This window comes from Thunnus thynnus, chromosome 18, assembly GCF_963924715.1.
Source record: "Thunnus thynnus chromosome 18, fThuThy2.1, whole genome shotgun sequence".
NCBI lineage: Eukaryota > Metazoa > Chordata > Actinopteri > Scombriformes > Scombridae > Thunnus > Thunnus thynnus.
Genome location: NC_089534.1, coordinates 10,743,426 through 10,763,407, shown reverse-complemented (window position 1 = coordinate 10,763,407; position 19,982 = coordinate 10,743,426). Strand labels below are relative to the sequence as shown.

At 43.9% G+C, this 19,982-nt stretch overlaps 1 protein-coding gene across 6 annotated transcripts in view; it reads left to right on the top strand.

Annotated features, from left to right (window-relative positions):
* The window catches only part of runx2b (RUNX family transcription factor 2b), a 119,829-nt gene that overhangs the window by 96,077 nt on the left and 3,770 nt on the right, over nt 1-19,982 (top strand). For all 6 annotated transcript variants that reach the window (XM_067571713.1, XM_067571712.1, XM_067571715.1 and 3 more), the window contains 2 exons: nt 11,692-11,859; nt 14,184-14,345. In XM_067571713.1, the coding sequence (XP_067427814.1) occupies nt 11,692-11,859; nt 14,184-14,345 (330 nt within the window). The remainder of the gene's footprint in view (nt 1-11,691; nt 11,860-14,183; nt 14,346-19,982) is intronic.

The following is a 19,982-nucleotide window of genomic DNA, read 5'->3' as shown; positions in this document are numbered from 1 at the left end:
TGCGTTTGAATATCACATCTCAAATTTGTGACACAGCTCAAAAGTCTCAAGCCTGATGGCAAGCCTGATGATGTCATCAGGGTTATGTTTTGTTTTCTTTTACATTTAAAGCTCCCTCCGGAGCCATAGAAGACATTGTACAACTGTTTTCACAAGGTGAGTGGTGCTCCTCGAGATGAGTAAATGTGCAGAATCGGGCAGTGTCCCTTTAACTAAGCTGCGGGTGTAGCTAACTGTGCACCTGGCCAATGGCAGCTAAAATGGTGGCAGGCTAATAAAAATAGTTAATTTACAAAAAGAGTTTTACTGGAAAAAGCTGTGATTGCGTTAATTAGCAATCAACAGGCTTTTAATTAAGTTGACGTCTCAGAAAGCGGCTCAGCCTCCCATGTGACGGTTTTAGAGAAACAAGAGAAATAAAAAGTGAGGCAGAATCTTCCTGAGAGGGTACACTGGGTAGCAGAGTGCTAGCATCAGCTCATTTTAATGGGCCATATATAAAAACAACTGAGCAGGAAAAAAAAACTTTACTATAGCTGTCAGTGCCAACTGGTCTGGCATGCAGCTGTTTCCCCAACCCTCCTCCCTATTCATAAAAAAAAAAAAAAAAAAACATATTCTCATCTCATGGCGTCTCAATGAACAATATCACATCACAAACAACCCTCCGCCCACCCGCTTGCCCCGTCACATATGGCACCAGGACGCACAGAGACACAGAGGAGCCGAGAGACAGTAGGATTAGTACCACCATCAGTCTCTGTTGTAGGAAACCTGTCCGTGGTGCCAAAAAACGCCTCACACACTCAACATTCAGCGTTCATCAACACGCACGCAGAAACAAAGGCACATGCTTGTCCTCAAACGCACATGTATTCACAATCACACCCTCCCACCCACCACCACCCCCTCCCCCCCCCTCCCCCCCCCATCCCGCTTGCTCTCGAGCCATCTTGTTTGATCAAAAGCATTTCCTGTGCATCTGCTGTCCCCTGTCAGATGACTTTCAAACAAGTCCTGTTATTTGGTGGCGAGCAGATGGAAGTCGGAACAGAATTTGTTTAGAAAAGCCCCAGTTTGGTCTCAACAAAGTTGCAGTCTAAATCCATGTCCAGAGAGATTTATTGGAAGCATGGACATATGTGCGAGGTTGAGTCACTAAACTAGTCAGAGTACTACCTCATATTAGGTGAGGCAATTTCGGCGTAGTGAAAAAAAACTTTCTACTTTCATAGCATCCATTGTTCTCTTTTCTTCTACATTACTGCTCAATTTGTGGTCTTAGAGAGGGCTCTTAAGTGGAACAGAACTTATTTTCTTTTCAATATCTTCCTTTGCATATTAGAGCTACAGTCTCAGGACACTAATTTAAGCAATAAGGACTATGTCATCATACGTAACCCCTGAACTTCTTTACTTTGCTGTTAAGTGGTCAGAATTGCTGCGCCGGTGTAATTTACCCAGAAACTTCAGCCAGAACACGTCTCCCTCTCAGGGGTCATTAAGCCAAGGTCGGAGGGTGGCAAAACACACATGTGCCCTCTCAACCGTGCCTCCCCTCCTCCAGGTTTCAGCACGGAGACTCTGAGCTAAGAGCAGTGGCTGTCTCCAAAACTGTGATTCTATCTATGAACGCTTCATTGACACATGGGGTCTTAGTCGGCCATTACAGCTCTATTTTGTGTTAAACGAGTGGGTAATTAGGAGGTCTGTCGTACACACCGGCCCAGGGAGGGGCCCCACAGGGAGGGGTCCACACGGAGACACACGGAGAAAGAACAGTGGGCTGTCTTTAGCTTGACATACACTGGCACTCTGTGGCCCTCCTCTGTAAAAGCACTGTGTTGATTCTGGAAAATAAGCTGACAATAACACTAGATTATATATAATAGTTTCTGTAACCATTTTGTGCACTTTAATTGATTTTTTTACACTTTGCCTGCTGTTATTGGCAGTTTTTACTCCCTGTTAATGGCTTGCCTGGTTGTGGGTGTCTGATTCAGGAAGGATATTTTGTGTTGGAGTGTTTGATGCAACTTATGGTAGCCATATGAGTCTTCCTGAGGGATGGTATTTCCCCAGCGGTTCCCCATTCAATATCAGTAAAGTGGGACCACCCATGAATAAATGGGGCTCATATCTCTGAACTGTGGCGCTGAGCTTTAGTTAATTAATTGCGTGGTCAGAGTGAAGAATATCAGTGAGGCCTAGTTTAAAGATCTGTGGTATGATTTTCTTTAGAGGTTTACAGTGCGTGTGTGTGTGTGTGTGTGTGTGCACGCATGTGTGTGTGTGTGTGTGTGTGTGTGTGTGTGTGTGTGTGTGTGTGTGTGCGTGCGGGTATGGTAAGTGGTTAGTCAGGTCCCTCTGGCCACTGTGTTATTAGCGGGAGGCTAACTCGGTTTCTGTGGCTCGCATTGTGCTTAATCGCTTGACAGCTCTTGGTTACCCTGTGGTTTGCCACTGCACCGACAACTCAACACACAACTTAAATGTGTTTGCACATGTATGTGTCTGTGTGTGTTCATGCATGGAGGCATACGCGTGTGTGTGTGTTAGCTCCCGTAGATATGGTTGCAAATGCATGTATGTCTGTCCTCTAGCGCCTGTGTCAGCATGCGTGTACCCACATGACACATTTTGCAGAGAGAGTGTGTGTTATTGGTGTCATTAGTCTGGTGTAGCCACAGCGCTGATTTCGAGTAGAGCTAATAGGCCTCATTAAATGTCATTTTGAGCTAATAGACAGGGAGTGGTTGTTTAAACCAATATGCTTTTATAGGTGGTTCTGTCTCCTTTCAGCTGCTCCTGACGGTGGCTGCAGCCAGCTGAGACAAACTTCCTGAGCGATAATAGCCGAGCCGTAATAATACAATATACAAGGCTTTCTGTCCAAACCCACTGTTCTCATTATAGTTAATCAATGACAGACAAACATAGGAGGTGACAAAAAACATTGTGGCATCACACATACTGTGTCTTGCTGTGGCATATTGCAGTGGTTATTGTGCATAACTGAGTGTGTGTGCAACATGTGCGTTGTGTGTCAGTGGTGGAGGTTAGTGGTCAGGCGTGTCTCTGGTGTTTGAAGCCACTGGGTCTGGGGGGTTCTGGGCTCTGGGACGGGGTCGTGTTTTGGTTCGGTTTTGGTCAGGGTGTTAACAAGTCTGGCGAGGAGGCCCTGGTTATGTACAGGCCTGCAGATAATATTAGTGGTTCAAGAGACCTGTCTGCCAAGCCAAACGCTTTCTGTGACTTGGGTCTCCTCACACACGCACAGATACTTACACATGCAGATATACTTCCCTGTCATTCATCATAGTAACTTAAAGAATAGTAATAACTGTATTCGTGTTGCACTTTTCAAAATGAGAGTTGCAAAGTGCTTTGCATACAAAAAAGTAAGAACAATATGTATATTCAAAAACAATAAGAAATCAAACAAAGAAAAAACACACTAATATACAGACAAAAGGTAGAAAACAAATTAAAATCACACTAGAAGATAGAGCGGCTTGTAGCAGGCTAGAGAAACCTTTCCAGAGGATGTAATCAGCACAATTTTGTAATCAATTCTGAAATTAACTGGCAGCAAGTGAACAGAGGTTCAGATAGAGGTGATGTGGTTGCACTCCCTTAAATTTGAATTTGCGTTTTGAACCAACTGCAATCGAGAGAGAGAGCTCTGGTTTAAATATGATTAAATCGAGTTACAGTCGTCCAAACAGGATGAAATAAAAGCATGGATAACTTTTACGTCAGCAGAGGATAAAAAGAGCTCATTTTCAATATGACTTCTAAATGAAAAAAGAAAGATCGGAATAAATAAATGTAGCTGCTGGAATTTATTGGACAACCTGCATTAATCTTGTCAACACCACCCACCAGTACAACATCCTTGCGGTCCACTTAAATATGCGTACTGTACTATTTCCCCCAAAACCACTACAAAGCTGAGTAGTAAGTGCCGTGAACAAGTGGCCCAGTGTACTTACTCGCTCTTGACTAACTCCCTGGTCTCTCTCCTCCAGTGCTACCTGGCTTGACTAGACAATAACATAAGGTGAGAGGGAGAGATGATTACAACTAATTGGGTGGGTTATAAACATGATTATAAATTTAGATCCAGAATTGTTGGAAGATATGCAAAAAGCTGTACAACTTAAACAATACTATACTGGTAATGACCAAGTAGTTCTTTATTCAATGAATGCATGGAGCTGTAGTTCACATGCCTACCACATGAACATGCATGCTTACTGGACTGCAGAACAGTCAGTTTAAACATACTGAAGGCAGAGAAAGGTCTGGAATAGGCTACATGTAGGCCTACGTGACCCGACAGATAGTAATAACAATAATCCATATCATATATATCATAATAGTTACCATATATCTGAAAATAAACATAGCACAACTTTTTTGCCCATTGTTGGAAATGAAAACTATTTTTTCCCTGTACTAGGCTAATTCATAAGCAGGCATACATTTTAGCACAGTAGAGGGATCAATCAAGGGATCCCTTAGCCTAATAATTTTAACAATATTATGATACAATATGGATGTAGGTCACTCATTGCTTAGCCAACGCTAACGTTAGAATAGTCAGCCGAAGTGCAACACCATTACGGAAACATGCAAGGCTACAAAAGTAATGATATATAGCTTATGCTACGCTATTTGGCATGGACTGACTGAACACCAGCGGTAGCTGACAGTCTCACTTTATGATAGCGTTATTATTATGTTATCTTATTATAATCGTCATTAATCGAATTAATCAATATTCATCATAGCCTTCATGGTATAATACACATTCTACCTCCCTGCGCTGCGTTATTATGGATCTACTTTTAGGGTTAGGGTAAGAATATCAGCGTAAGTCAATCAGAGGCAGAGTAAGCCATGTCTTGCCAAGAAAAGCAGTGGGATCCACAATAACGTCCCTGCGCCCTCCTTGAGAGTCCCTGTTTCTCTGCATGCTACTCCCTGCTTACAGCTTCGACTACACTCTCCTCCTGCTCGTTCTGGTCCGCAGCTTCCCTGTCACACGCTTGCTCCTCTTCCTGCTGCATAATGGCGGGTACTGCTATCAGCGTAGATGTTGAAGCTACAGCTGCAGCCCCCGCAGCAAACACATCTATGATTTTTGCACATTTGGTGGCATCCGCATCTAGATTCTTCATTTTTTTTGGCCAGCAACTTCTCTGCACCCCCCTTCTTTTGTTTTTGCTTATCCATCTTGACAATTGACACCCTCCTTCATCCACAGATGTTTGACTCTGAGCCACGGCATCTGACACAAGAAACAGAGAAAACAGAGGGAGAGGGGTGGGGCCGGCTGAGTAAGAGATGTGATTGGGCCAGCCTAGTGTCGTTATAGAAAATGAACCAATGGGCCGCTGCCCCTCCTTTATGGGCTGGTCGTTAGCACTAAAAAAAAAGAAAAATTTTATATCGGCCCCAAGGTGCGTCAGCCCACCGGGAAAATGCCTGATATGCCAGATTACCATTCCAGCCCTGCAAGACACCCATAATAGCCAGGTGTTATGGACACATAGAGTTGGATGTTGTATGTATAAAAATGAAAATTAATATTATATTTGCCAATATTGTACTCAAGAGGAGGCATGTGATCAGAAAACAGTAGAGGAATCAAAATTGAGCCTTGTGGCACACCATAAGGGAGGTGGGCAGTAGAGGATGAGGCATTACCAATAGCGATAGATAATGTTCTATAGCTGAGGAACAATTGGAAATAGAGTAGAGCAATATCTGAGATGACTACCCTCATCTCGAGTTAAAAAAAAAATTAATCAAGATGCAATGGTCCACCGCATCAAAATGCAGTACTAAGCAGTAAAACCAGAACGGAGCAGTCGTCAGCATCAGATGCAACCAGGAGATCATTTGTCACAAACACCCACACACCTAAACAACCTTATTGGAGTGGTTGGAAAATAGGCTGCTATCTCCAGTACTGCTGGGCTGGAAACAGTATGAGTAAGTGAGATGCCTTCGTTAACATGTCTGTCATGACACACATTGTCATCAAAGACACATGCTATTACATGCACTTGTAGGGTGCTATTACCTGCTGTAAGGCTCGGGCTTTGTTTCTTACAACAGACTTTTATGCTCAGTGCTAAATTCTAAGATCTGTACAGATGCTAATTACATTGTACCACAATATTTAGATGATGTCAGCCAGTTTTCATTTAATTTCTGCGGTGCATAATAATACAAGGCCTTTCATGTCTCTGGATTATCATGGCTTGTCAGTAACTGCCTTAAGCAACTTGTCCAAAAAATAAAACATACTTTTGCACAGCATCCAGGTAATTACAGGAGGATTTCAGTCTCCCTTGTGTCTTGAGAGAACTCACTCCTCTCTTCTCCCTCGCAGACAAACACACACATCGACACACACACACACACACACACACACACCTATCTGCTGCTGCCTTACTCGAAGCAGCTTTTAACAATGGGAGCCGGACAAATAAAACTCGCCAAAACATCAGGAGGAAAAGGAATGAAAAGAGGGGAGGGAGGTAGGGAGGGAAGGAGGGAGGGAGGGAGGGACGGAGGGAGGGATGGAGGGAGTTAGGGAGGGAGGGGAAAAAGAGAGAGGATAAAAAAAAATAAAAAAAAACTTCAGGCTTTTCCAGAGGCAGTCAGTCAGTTGAATGTCTTATGAAGTTCCTTGAAGAGGTGCCAAGGCTCCGCAACGCAAAACACAAAATCATTCAGTGGGAGGGAGACAGAAAGGAAGACAGAAGAATAAAGAGTGAGAAAGGGAGGCAGAGAGTGAATCATGAAAACAGATAAAGATTAGGAAAGGGAGTCCACAGTTTGTTGGCCCCGAGCTGCAGCAAAAAACATCTCTGAGGGATTTGTTCTCCCCTGTTCTGAATCAAAACACTTTAATGCAAGCAGAGAGGTGCGGAGGGAGCCTGTCTGAAAACCACACACAAGCCAAACTGCGTGCGTGTGTGTGTGTGTGTGTCTTTGTATGTGTGCACTCTTTAAACTATGCACAATATCGTACAAGTGTGTATATAATGTGTTTTTGCGTTCAATAAATGTATCGCCTTTGGGAATAGTTGTGTATGTCTGTGTGTGGACATAAGTGTGTGTGTGTGCCCTTCCCTTGCCTGGCTTGCTTCCTCTAGGCTGGAACGCATGGACCACACAGACGGCTGGCAGCGCTCCACGACAGCCTGGCTCCCCCTTTCTCTCTTTCTCCTTCTCTCCTTCGCTTGCTGCCTCATCTCCCACACCTCTCTCTTCTCTTTCTCTCTTTCCTTCCTTCCTTTTTTACCCCCCCTCCCCAATTCTGCTGTTTTTATCATCTCTCCTCTCTTCTTTCTCCCTCCTCCTCTTTATACCAGACCCCCATGGTAGACGGGCGTCTGGCTGTCATCCACTCTGCGCTTTTCCTCTCGAGCCACGCTCTGCCAGCTTCAGATTGCCACCTGAAATAATTCATTGTTTCTGACCGCTCACAAAAACAACATGGCCACTGTGAGGGCTCCAAATAAAAAAGTGAAATATGGACCCTGTGTATTCATTCATCGACTTTACTGGCTGTTCCAACATGAGATGACTGACACACACATACACACACACACAAACACAGACGGGCTGATTCAACCCAGGCTCCATGAGCATGGGGGTTTTTCTGAATCAGCCCCAAAGATACATTCATCCGAGCTCACCCGGTGATCATAAACCAGACTGGAAGGGCTTAGAGGGCATGACGTGACACCAAATTTATAAATTATCCCATTTATTCAGGATTTTCTGGCTCTCCGCATTTTCCTCACATGTTACTTAGTCAGGCAGCAAGCAGGAGAATTTCCTGCTAATGTGTCTGCAGTAATTGTTGAAACTTGATGTGTTTGAGGTGGGGGAGGAGGTTCCTTAAAGCAATAGTTTGCTGTTTTGGAAATATGCGTATTCGTGTTATTGTGGAGATATGAAAAGATAGATACCGCTCTCGTGTTTGTCTGTTAAATATGAAGCTACAGCCAGGTGACGTTGGCTTAGTTTAGCATAAAGACTGGAAATAGGGGGAAACAGCTAGACTGGTTCTGACAAAAGGTAACAAAATCCACCTACCAGCACCGCTAAAGCTCACTAATGAACATGTTATATCTTGTTTGTTTAATCCATGCAAAAACATTTTGTTACCTTTTAATAGAGCCAGGCTAGCTGTTTCCAGTCTGTATGCTAAGGCTGCTGCCTGTAACTTCATATTTCCAGCGTATTTATATATTTCAATAAGCATTTTCCGAAGTGTGGAACTATTCCTTTTAACCTTTTAGCCCTTGGAGCCAAGTTTCAAAAAGTTCAGTGGTATCCTTGTCATCAGAAATCCCAGTACAAACCATTCACTATCTAAAGTAACTTGGGTATTTGAGGAATATTTTCAGCCAGGACATATGAGGGAACAGCTAACCATCCGTCTGTGCTCAGATCCAATCTAATGCTACCATTAATTACAGAGGACTTATATTTTGTTTGCCTACTTGCTCTTACTAACTGTTATCAGATCAGCAGGGGCGAGTTGAATCCAGACTTATGTCTCTGGGACGGCTGAAATAATACTATTCCAGGATCAGTGTGCAACTGTGTGATTAGAGATACTATCTATATAGGTGTTATCTAATCATTATTAATCTTTTCGCGTGTGTGTGTGTTTGTGCATGTGTGAGCTTGTGCTGTTTGTGCATGTTCAAGGGTTTGTGCATCATGGATGTGCTCACATGTGCATGATTGCATGTGCAGAAGTGTGTTTGCATGCGTCCGTTCTCGGGTGTATTTCTCTGTGTGTGAGTCGCTCACATCTGGTCTGAATCTGTCCATGTTTCCGGCTGCTGGCTGGGCAGGGAAGTGGCAGGCGCTATCAAAAATCTCCGCTGTTTTCACAGGGATGATGGGAATCTCAGGGACTTTCCCTACGGCAGTGAAATCATCCGCCTTTCCCGCTCCTTTAAATACCCCTGGCTCATTCCTCCGCCCTGCTAGGGTTCCGATAAAACAGCTGAGACGTCTTGTGTTTGGCAACAGTTGTCGTCTAAAAGGTGTAATTAAGTCATGAAAAACTGTATTTACTGTCAGGGCCGCTAAACTAATGGACTTGAGGTCTGGCTGTTTGGAGTGTAAATTGGACTTAAATGTGGTGGTTGACATGCTGCATTCTTATAGGAGAAAAATATATTGGTTTCCTTTAAAGTGGGTCGCATCCATGACAGCATGGACATCCAAGGTGGAAGCTGAGTTATTGAAGAAACAATACAATATAAGCAATAGTGCTGTAAAATTTAAGTTATCAGCAATAACTCATGTCTCTCATAGAGTAGGGTTCTTAGAGTAATGTAGATCAAAATTGTCTGCCTCTTCAAATATTCATGTAAATATTTGTCTGTCTTTTGGGGTCTTCCTCAAAGATGTCGAAATCCTGAAGCCTCTCTAACTATTTCACCATTCGCAGCACTCTGTGCTCAGCACTCATCATAAAGCCTGTGTCTCCTGACTGGTGCAGACCCATCCAGAGCTCTTAATTTACTGGTCATCAGGGTCTCTTCCTCTTCATGTGCCTCCTCCCCCTCGTGCCTGTCCCCCTCTGTCTCCCCTAGTCTCCCATTGCTATTTATTCCCATCACTAGGAGACGGGCTGTGCACAAAGCCCGCACTGTGTCACGAGGCTTTTTTAGAATAGAAATTTGGTCTGTTGAAAATGGAAACGCTATGATTGACTGGGCACAGCTTGCACAGAGAGATGAGGAATGCCAGCGAGAGGCACAAATTATTTGCAGGAACGATTGAGAAATATTATTAATGAAATATGGATATGAATTATGTTATGAAGTTAAAAGTCTTCAGTGCGCTGAGGTTTTGAAGTAGCCGATATAATTCGCGTTCCAAAGCAGCTATGTAAAGAAGCTGATGATGAGATTGTCTGTTTATTTTGAACTCAATGATGCCAGTCCGGTTACGTCATTCTAATAAAAATCATGGTCTGTCTGACTGTCACTGGCGGCTTTTTCACTGCCGCCATTCTCAAGTCATCACGGAGAAGCAGTATGTGGTATTAAAATTAAGTTGTTCCAGAATGAATTAATTTGTTGGGAGTCAGATGGTTTGTAATAGCATTTCTGAGGGTAAAAAAAAAAAAAAATCAAAGTGGCAGTAGTGGAAAAATGCTACGGTTAAAACGAGGCAGTTTTAAAAGACTATTTCTTTGTCATTTTGTATTTATTTGACAGTGAAAATGACAGAAAAATCTGCACTGGGAGAGAAACAGTGGGGATGATGTACAACAAAACTCCCTAGCCGGGGTGTTATTAGTGAATGTGTTGGACTGTTAGTCCACAAAGACCCCCTGTGAGGCAATTTTCGTGGTGTTTGATCTTTGTAGTGGTGATTCAGTAATACAAATGACAAATTCCTTTTGAACATCTCTCCTCTTTTCTCCTCTCATCTCTTCTCCTGTCCTCTCCTCTCCTCTCCTCTCCTCTCCTCTCCTCTCATCTCCTCTCCTGTCCTCTCCTCTCCTCTTCTCTCCTCTCCTCTCCCTCTCTTCTTCCTCCATAACACCCACCCAGTGCTACAGCTTTAGTGCCAGGCCTTTGTTCCCAGCCCAGGCAGCAGGCAGGTTGGGCAGGATTCTGAAGTAGCTCGCTGTTTCTGCCTGAGCCAGCTGGAGCTCTGCCAAGCACAGCAGGAGTTTCTACTCTCCTCTGTTTGATATTTACTTTACCGCCTTTACAGGGGAACTAGTGCGAGACCAGACAGACGAACTGACACAGAGTTGTGTCAGAGGTAAAAAGGACTGTGTGTGCACAGGCCTCTTTTTCTACCCCACCTTTGCTAAACTATAGTCCATACCTGGGCTCCGGGCAGGTTTTGATGTGGTTCGGGGGTTGATAGGACTGCCGGGACAGGGATGGGCAAGTGACACAGTTTCTTGTGTTTATGGGCACACATTTTGTATTTGCAATGTGCGTATACCATATTTGTATATTGGAGTATAGAGTTACAGGCCTGTAAGGGTGATGAGAATAGAATCAGGGATATAAAGGGTGTAAAATTATCGGCAGAGGAACTCAGCAAAAGAGCGGGCATAATATATTTGGCATAGATTACTGACTCCTGTGGGGATAATGGGGTGATGGCGTGAGAGCTTGTGTTTACCTGAGGAAGAAGCCTCAGGTTAAAACTAAAAACATACATGCAACCTCTCACTCTCAGTACCTCTTTGTCTTAACTCTCTCTTTTTCTCTCATGCAAGATGATAAAATACCTAATCCAGAGCCTTTGTTAATTAGCAGGATGCAGCATCCCATTCCTAAAAGCCTCCGTACCTCCTCTTTGTTTAAGTGCGCAAACTATGTTTACCGAGTAAGGCACACAGACATGACATTATATCCTGTATAATGTCATTAAAATGTACGTTATACAGGATAACAAACAAACTGTAAGCCAAGAGAAAACAAATTAAGATCATTTATCATCTACAAAATTGATGTTGACAGCATGTTTCATCTTACATTAATAGAAATATGGTTTGCATGCAACATCACTAAACACTGATATCACATAAAAGTGTTTTATTACAGCTTGGATCCCTTTATTACAGCCTGCTGCAGCTCTTTAAAAGACACTGTTTTTGTGTGTCTGCAGGGCATCGTCAAAAGCTTGAGGACCCTCCCAAGACCGGCCTCTTCTCAGACCGCCTCAGTGAGCTGGAGAGGATGAGGGTGAGGGTGGCCGTTCCCACTCAAGCCCCACGGCCCGCTCTCAACACACCGGCCAATTCCTTCAATCCGCAGGGACAGACGCAGATAACAGGTGAGCTCCCTGACCTCAGCTGTTATCCACGGTGGTGATGGTGCAGGGTTCAAGCACCATAACAACAAGCATCCGACCTCCTGAGGTGTCACTGAATCTCTATTAGCTTACTGCTCTTAGATTAATTACATGGTTAGGGGTCAGTAATGCATAAGGTGTTGAGTTTGTTGAAATACATTCACAACACAAAATGCTTTTACTGTACAACCTTTGCAGCAGATGTATATTTCAAAATGTATTTCATCCTTCAGAGGTGTCATACTATAAATTGAATCATGATGATATGAAGAAATTTCAAGAAAAATTGTATTAAAAAATAACAAAAATTAAAACATTTATTTACATGTGTAAAGAGTTTTGTGTGACGTAATACACAACTGAATTGCTTTGAACATCAGTTTGATTATTTTACATGTAATTAAAAAAATATGCATTTGAATTTATATCAATATCAGAAAAAAAACTATAAGATAATAATTAATATCATGACATTGGTTTCAGCCCTACATGTAATGTTTGCACCTAAGGATGAGCAGGTTTAACAGTGTCAAATGCCTTGTTGTTACATGTTTTAAGATTGTATCATATGCACAAAATGGAGAAAAGAAAATCCACGTCAGTAACTAATTAAAACATTTAAGTCGGAGGAACATCTGCAATACGCACAACTACTATCTCTGAACTAAAGGGTATCAGTGATCAGGCCGAGTCATAAACTGAGCAACATTTATCTAAGCTGAAATATCAAACCCTCACTGGAGCCATAAGCACATCCTGATGGGAACAGCGGTTATGCCGCAGAACGTCCATTGCAATATGTTACGTTGCCTCTGAGATCGTCTGTCTTTCTCTACTCTGTCTCTCTCTCACAATATACATCCTATAAGGTAACACCATCTCTCACGGTTGGGGATGGCTGCTACCTGATCACCCGTACCTCTGCAGACTCGTCACAGCTTGTCATTTAGCTCTTAGTTACTCTCTGGCATGGCTTTGTAGTGTTACTTAGAGGATCATTTGAGGGATTGGTTAAACAGTGTGGCAGTGCAGCATTGAGTGGAGATTATTATTCACTGGATAGCAAACTGCTGCTCAAGTGCAAATAGTTTGAGGTTAAGCTTTATATCCAAGTGCAGCTTTATTAATAAGAGAGATTCCCAACGTTTTTGTCAGACGAATACTGGGTATTATTTAACGCCAGTAATTATGTAAAAATAGATATTGTTACAGTAATGTTTTAATACAACTGAACTGTCAGTAATGCTACCACCGGTTTCAGAAGTTGGAAGTTCAACCATAGTCAATTACTTTTAGCTGTTTTAACCATTTATCTATTACTTTTAGCTAAATAGCTAATTGTAATGAATAAATGGTGTAAATTTTGGGCCATTATCCATTAGTTTAATTAATTCTGCTATTCATTCATTATGTTTAGCTAACCTTTTCAACTGTTAATCCATTACATTTAGGAATCTAATTCAACCATTTATCTGTTAGCCAACTATTTTCATTTATCCATTACTTAAGCAAACCATTTTAACTGTTTATTCATAACTTTTAGCTCTCTACTTCAACCATTTGCCTGTTACTTTTAGCTGACTGTTTAGGCTGCTACTTTTCATACATTCAATCAAAACTCGAGGTGTTCAAGTGTTACAACTAACCCAATATTTGGATTTTTGAATTGTAGTTTATATTTTTTTCAAATTTGTTGCAATACTCCACATATTTCCACATATCCCCTGGCAACTGCAGAAACACATCCTGGGCTCCAAGCACCCCCCGGTTGGGAATCATTGAACATTTGATCATAAATTTTATCATAACCCATAAAAATAGTTTGCACACAATGCAATCTCGATCAGCTTTCATGCTCTACACTTGTGCTGCAGCACACAGACAATGATAAAGTGTGCACGGCAGTTATTTTCATGGTTGTCTGCTGGTCTGTTTACACCCTGGGTGTGTGCCAGCAAGGCTCTCTGTGCCTCAGCTGCAAGCACAATGTTTTATAAGGCAAACAGGAAGATCTTCTCTTCGAAGGTAAACATTAGATGTGTCATTATGGAGGATGTTGCATAACGTGCCCAATTGATACTTACATCTAAACACAAGCACAGAGAAACAGACACTAATAATGTCTGCACTTGTTTTGAATGTTATTGTCGATTTGGTAGTATTTTAGAGAAAATTAGAACCACAGTAACATTGTTCAGCTGATGGGCCACTGGTAATTATTCTTTTCTCTTTTCCTGTCTGTTTTTTCTCTTTCTGGGTTCTTTCTCTGCTTCCTCCCTTCCCCTTGCTTCATTTCTACCCATCAGACCCACGTCAGTCCCAGTCCTCTCCTCCCTGGTCATATGAACAGACGTACCCGTCCTACCTGAGTCCCATGGCATCCCCCTCAGTCCACTCCACCACCCCCCTCTCCTCCAGCCGAGGCACGGGCCTGCCTGCCATCAGTGACGTGCCTAGACGCTTGCCAGGTAGAACCACTACTCTGCCACTTTTCCGAGCCACAGTTGACTCGCCTGACCGACTGTATGAAACCACCCAGTCTCTTTCTCCCATCGCAACCTCCTAGTGTGCTATAAATAATCCAGATAATACATTTTCTTTTGCGAGAGTGGGAGGGAGCGGGAGAGAGAAAGACAGACATGCACACATGTGATTTCACACAGAGACAAAAGCAAAAACATAAACAAAGACTTGTTCATCTATGTGCTACTATTTACCAGAGACTAATACAGCACAGCGAGCTGCTATTAGCTCATTCTCAAATGAACGTGAGGAATGAGGCATGTTGTCAGAGTCTGACTGCCTCTCCAGAGAGCGGTTTGGATGGCGTTTTTTAAATAGTGGAGGAAAAAACGATTGTTTCCTTTTTTCCTCGCTCCAAGCCTTTGATCCCAGAGGAGTATGGGTAATAACAGGCCCAGGGATAATAACAAGCTCGTGACTGACAAATAAAGTGTCTTTATAGCGATACGCCACTCTCACAAGGCATTCTGGGTAATTGCATTAGCCAGTCTGTTTGCCGTAACAGCAGCATCTGTGTTCCAATTTGTCTCTGCTTTTCCCCCAAAGTGAAAGCTCCTTTAAAATCCCTACATGCCGCCAGACTAGTTTTCTCCCCCGTACACCTGTTTGACTCACTGCCATGTGAGTTTTTTTTCTACCCTACATTTTTTTCCTTCTGTTTCCTTGTGCTAACGTACTGCACCCTCGTCTGTATGTGTGCCCCAAGCGAGGGTGAGTGATTAAGCGACGCGGCCGTGTGACTCTGCATTAGAAGGGGTTTAAAATCCAGCCAGCTGCCTTGTCAACTTTGATTAGTTTGGTCTTTCCCTTCAGCTTTCATCTCGCGAGCGTCAGGCTTTGTTCTCAAAGTGACACAAGCATGTGCACACGCATAAACACAGGTCCCAACCCCCCGCCTCCCCTCCCTCTACCCACTTGCACACCTCGAGCGCTTAATGCCTCCTAAGTGATGTGACTAAGGCTCTCAGATCTCTGGAGATCATGTTGACACCTTGCCAGGCTACACTGAAATAGTATCCAGCCACAGAACATACCGACAAGTACAAGCAGAAGCTGATATGGACGCTCCAGTGCAAACTCTGCACCATCCCACCCCTCCACACACACACACACACACCTTTACACAATCCAGCTCATGTGTTGAAATGTTACAGTTGCTCAGTGTCATGTGAGTTGACTGTCCAGGGACTATTTATGTGTATGTGCAGTGATTAGGCTATCATAGAGGGTATTATATAGTGTCAAACAGGATATGGTCCGTTGAGTTCCGGTCCGTCAAGCTGTCTAGCTGTTTCATCAGTTGTCCTAATAAAAACGTCTCAAGTATGGAATAACGTTGTCCGTGTTGATTCATCAGGCAGTAACCTGAACATGGTGTCAGATGTAACGCTACTTGGAGATGGATCAAGGCAAAGTTTAACCCTCCTGAAAAACTTGGAATTTACTCGGACCAGTTGCCAGAGTAGTGGCAATGGTTTCAGAGGTACCATATGGAGACAGGGGATGTACAGGTTAGCATGCTGCTGTGTACGCTAGCCAAGGAAGCCAAACAAATTTTCAACACTTTTATGTCGTTAGCTGATGATGGTTATCACACAGTGTTGGGAAAGTTAAATAACTACCGAAAGTTAAGGTTATTCACAAAAGGGCTTGTTTTTACCTCAGAACACAAAAGCAAAGAGAATCAGCTGAGGAATATATTCGCACACTCTACGAGCTAGCTGAGACCTGCCAGTTCAGTTTGGCAAAAATAAAGAATATTCGGGATAAACTAGTCATTGGGATTCTAGACAAGAAATTGTCAGAAAAGCTGCAGTTGACAGCAGACCTAACATTGGAAAGAGCAGTGGAGATAATGAGCAGGGTATAATGTAGCCAACAGGCTAGCACTTACATGGCTAATGCTAGTTACCTCAGCGAAGTGGTTCAAAGACATGCACATGCAGCACTTCCTCAGCAGCACAGAGGAAGGGGAAAGAAGCGGGGCACTGCGATGGAGGTGGAAGACAAACAAAGTGCTTTAGGTGTGGTAAGGATCACCCCAAGCATACACACTGGGCACTTCGTCATCGTGTGCCGTTCTGCAAGAATGAATGAGATAACCAGATTGGAGCAGGAGGCCAGTCACGGTGGCGGACATTTTCTAGGTGAAATCAAAACAATCCACATCTACATTGCAGATTCCAATACGCCAATGACTATAAAACTAAATATCAGCGACACTCCTGTCACCTTCAAGATTGCCATAGGTGCAGAAAACAGCATGTCTGTTTAGGACTATTCACTACTTCAACAAAGTACAGAGGCCAGCAATACAAGTTTGCCATCCATGTGATCAAATCAGCTAACAGCAGCAACCTGTTAGGTTGTAATGTTGCGGTGGCAGTGGGGCTGGTGAAATGGGTGGACTAAATTCAACGCACATTCGGTACAGATCTGGGGCTCTTAAAGATAAAGCCTGTAAAAATATGCCTGTGAGACAATCCTGTACCGTACAGTGTTAACACTGTGAGGAAAGTGTCTGCCCCCCTGCTCCCAAGGTCAAAGCAGAGCTGGAAAGGATGGTCAAGCGCGGCATCATCAAGGAGGTCAAGGAGCCAATGGAGTGGCACACCCTCATGGTCTCAGTCCCTAAGAAAACAGCCGAGGTGAGGTTCTGTATTGACTTAAAATGACTGAATATGGCTGTGAAGAGGGAGAAGTTCGTTCTAGCTACCGCAGATGACATACTGTTGGAGCTGGCAGAATCCCTGCTCGACATGGCAAGTGGCTTTTGGCAAATTCCGCTAGAGAGTAAAACAGCCAAATTGACCACACTCATCACACCCACGGGGAGATATTTTTTCAAGGGGCTCCCATTTGGAATCTCCGATGCACCAGAGATTTTTCAGAGGGAAATGTTAGTGTTGTTCCGAGGCCAGGAAGGAGTTGAGGTCTACATGGATGATATCCTCATCCACAGCAGGGATGAGAAGGAGTACGAGGAGAGACTCCAAAGCGTCCCGCGGATCCTGGAGAATACATTGAAGCTCGATGACATAAAGTGCTGCCTGCGCCAAAAACAGCTGATCTACCTGGAGCACCGCATCAACGAAGACAGCATCAGGCCTGACCCCTCAAACGTAAGCACCATTATAGAGCTTAAGCCACCATGCGATGTGCCAGGCCTGCAGAGGTTCCTGGGTATCGTCCAATACCTGGAGAGATACCTGCCCAACCTGTCAAAAGTGGTAGGACCCCCCAACAACCTGCTGAAATGTGACGCTGCATGGACCTTGGATGCAGCACAAGCCAGTGCATTCAACAAGGTAAAGCAACTCATCGCCACCAAACGGCCTGTCAACCTCAAAGAGACTTGCGTTGTATGGGGATGGCATCGTCATCCCGCACAGGATGAGAGGTGACATACTCCACCGTTTGCATGACGGCCACCAGGGCATCACCAAGTGTCACACGCAAAGGGCACGCATGAGTGTGTGGTGGCGGCCCTGGCTGGAGAACGAGATCCAAGAGCTGGTGACAACGTGCCCTGAATGCATGCAGATAGAGAGAGAGGAGCCTCTGATGACAACACCACTACTGCCAAGGCCCTGGCAAAAGATCGGCGCAGACATCTGTGAATATGCAAAGCAGAACTACTTGATTGTCATTGACTATTTTTGTCACTATTTGGAAATAGCTACAGAGAGCCCACAAATGAGCAAACAACCATCACCACCCCAGCCCCTCCTGTCAGAGAGACTGTTCCATCGGAGCCTGTAGGACATCTCCCTGATCAAGCTCAGGTGACTTCCAGGGGAAGAGTCATCCATCCGCCTGAAAGATTTAAAGACTTTGTATTTACTTGATGCATAGCTCACTAAAATGGAGCAGTATAAACTCCAGCAGCTATGGAGGTGACTGAGCAGTCTACCCCATAACCTCAGGTTAAATGTTGATGTACATTGTTTACGGTACTTAACTACACTGTTTACATGAGGCCTGTATATGCAACATCACTAAATGTGTGATATAAGTTGCTGAATGGCTTTGGACTTACAAGAGTCAATTGCTATTTGCTCTGATTATTACCTGTCCATGTTGTTTAGGAAGGAATACTGCAAGAGATTTGTAATTACCTGCATACATCTATGTCTATGACTCAAAGGGGGGGGGGATGTCACGTGAGTGGGCCGTCCAGGGACTATTTATGTGTATGTTTACATGCACAGTGATAAGGCTGTTATAAAGGGTATCATATATTGTCACGCAGGATAAGGTCAGTCGAGTTCCTGTCTGTCAAGCTGTCTAGCTGGTTCATCAGTTGTCTGAAGTATGGAATAACATCATCCGTGTTAATTCACCAGGCAGTAACCTGAACACTAAGAAGCGGTTGCAGAAGTTCATCAGTCAAGTCAAACACTTATTTCGGAAGTGATGCTCTAGAGTTTGTAAAATGCTTCCAAATATTTAGACAATGTTCCACTCTGGTTTCATTTAAACTAATAAATTCGATCTGGCTCATCATCACAGGGCCCCTTTGAGAACTAAAATAGGTCCAAATGTTAAAAGCAGGAGTCAGGAGTTTATTGAACAGTGCCGTTCATGTCTGAGATCACACTGCTTCTCTACAGCCGAGACAATCACCTACTATTTCTATTAGAATCAAACAGATCTTGTGGAAAGAGGAAGTTTAAAGGCCTTAATTGGCAGCATATGCTATCTGACGCTAGCGACAAACCCGGCTTCGCAATTCCTCCCTGCACATAAACACTGCGTCCCCCCCTCCTCTTCCCCGCCACCCCCTGTCCTCTAGCAGCAGACATGGTGACACGGAAGACGCCTAGTGATTTATGATAAGAGCGCCATGGCTGGACTAAACCACTGAGAGGAGACAAGGGGGGAGGGAGTGTGAGAGGGGGAGGACCTACTATTCTCCTTAAACTCTGCGCCCAGCGCGAAGCTCGCCGCAGCCAGTTAGTGGTTTTTGGGTATTTTTTAAGGGATGAAGCGAAGAGAGGAATGAAGGGTGAGATGGAGCAGCTCCTTCTCCTTCTCAGCTCTCTCTCTCTCTCTCTCTCTCCCTCTCTCTCTCTCTCTCTCTCTCTCTCTCTCTCTCTCTCTCTCCCTCTCTCTCTCTCTCTCTCTCACTCGCGCGCATGCACACGGACACACACGTACACACACACGCTGGAGCCGATGGGAGGCGAGGAGAGGAGCCACATCAGAGCTCAGCCCTGCCTCATTATGGATCTCATGGAAACTGTTTCTGCTCAAAGTGTTTCCACATGTGCAGCTCCTGATTCATCCCAACTGCTTTTTTATGTGCATACAGTATTCACACACATACACCCCCCCACCCCCCACCCCCCAGACACACACACACACACACACACACACACACAGTGCCATTTGCACACACACATTTGCATGCATAAACAGTTATACAGATACACATAAACATGCGCCAACACACACACAGAAACATAAATATGCAGAGGCGTAAACATATTAAGGCATATGTATGCGTGGGACTGCACTGATGTGTTTGTCAACTTTATCAAGACTCAGATGTTGAAGTGAAAAACACCAGTGGAGACGAT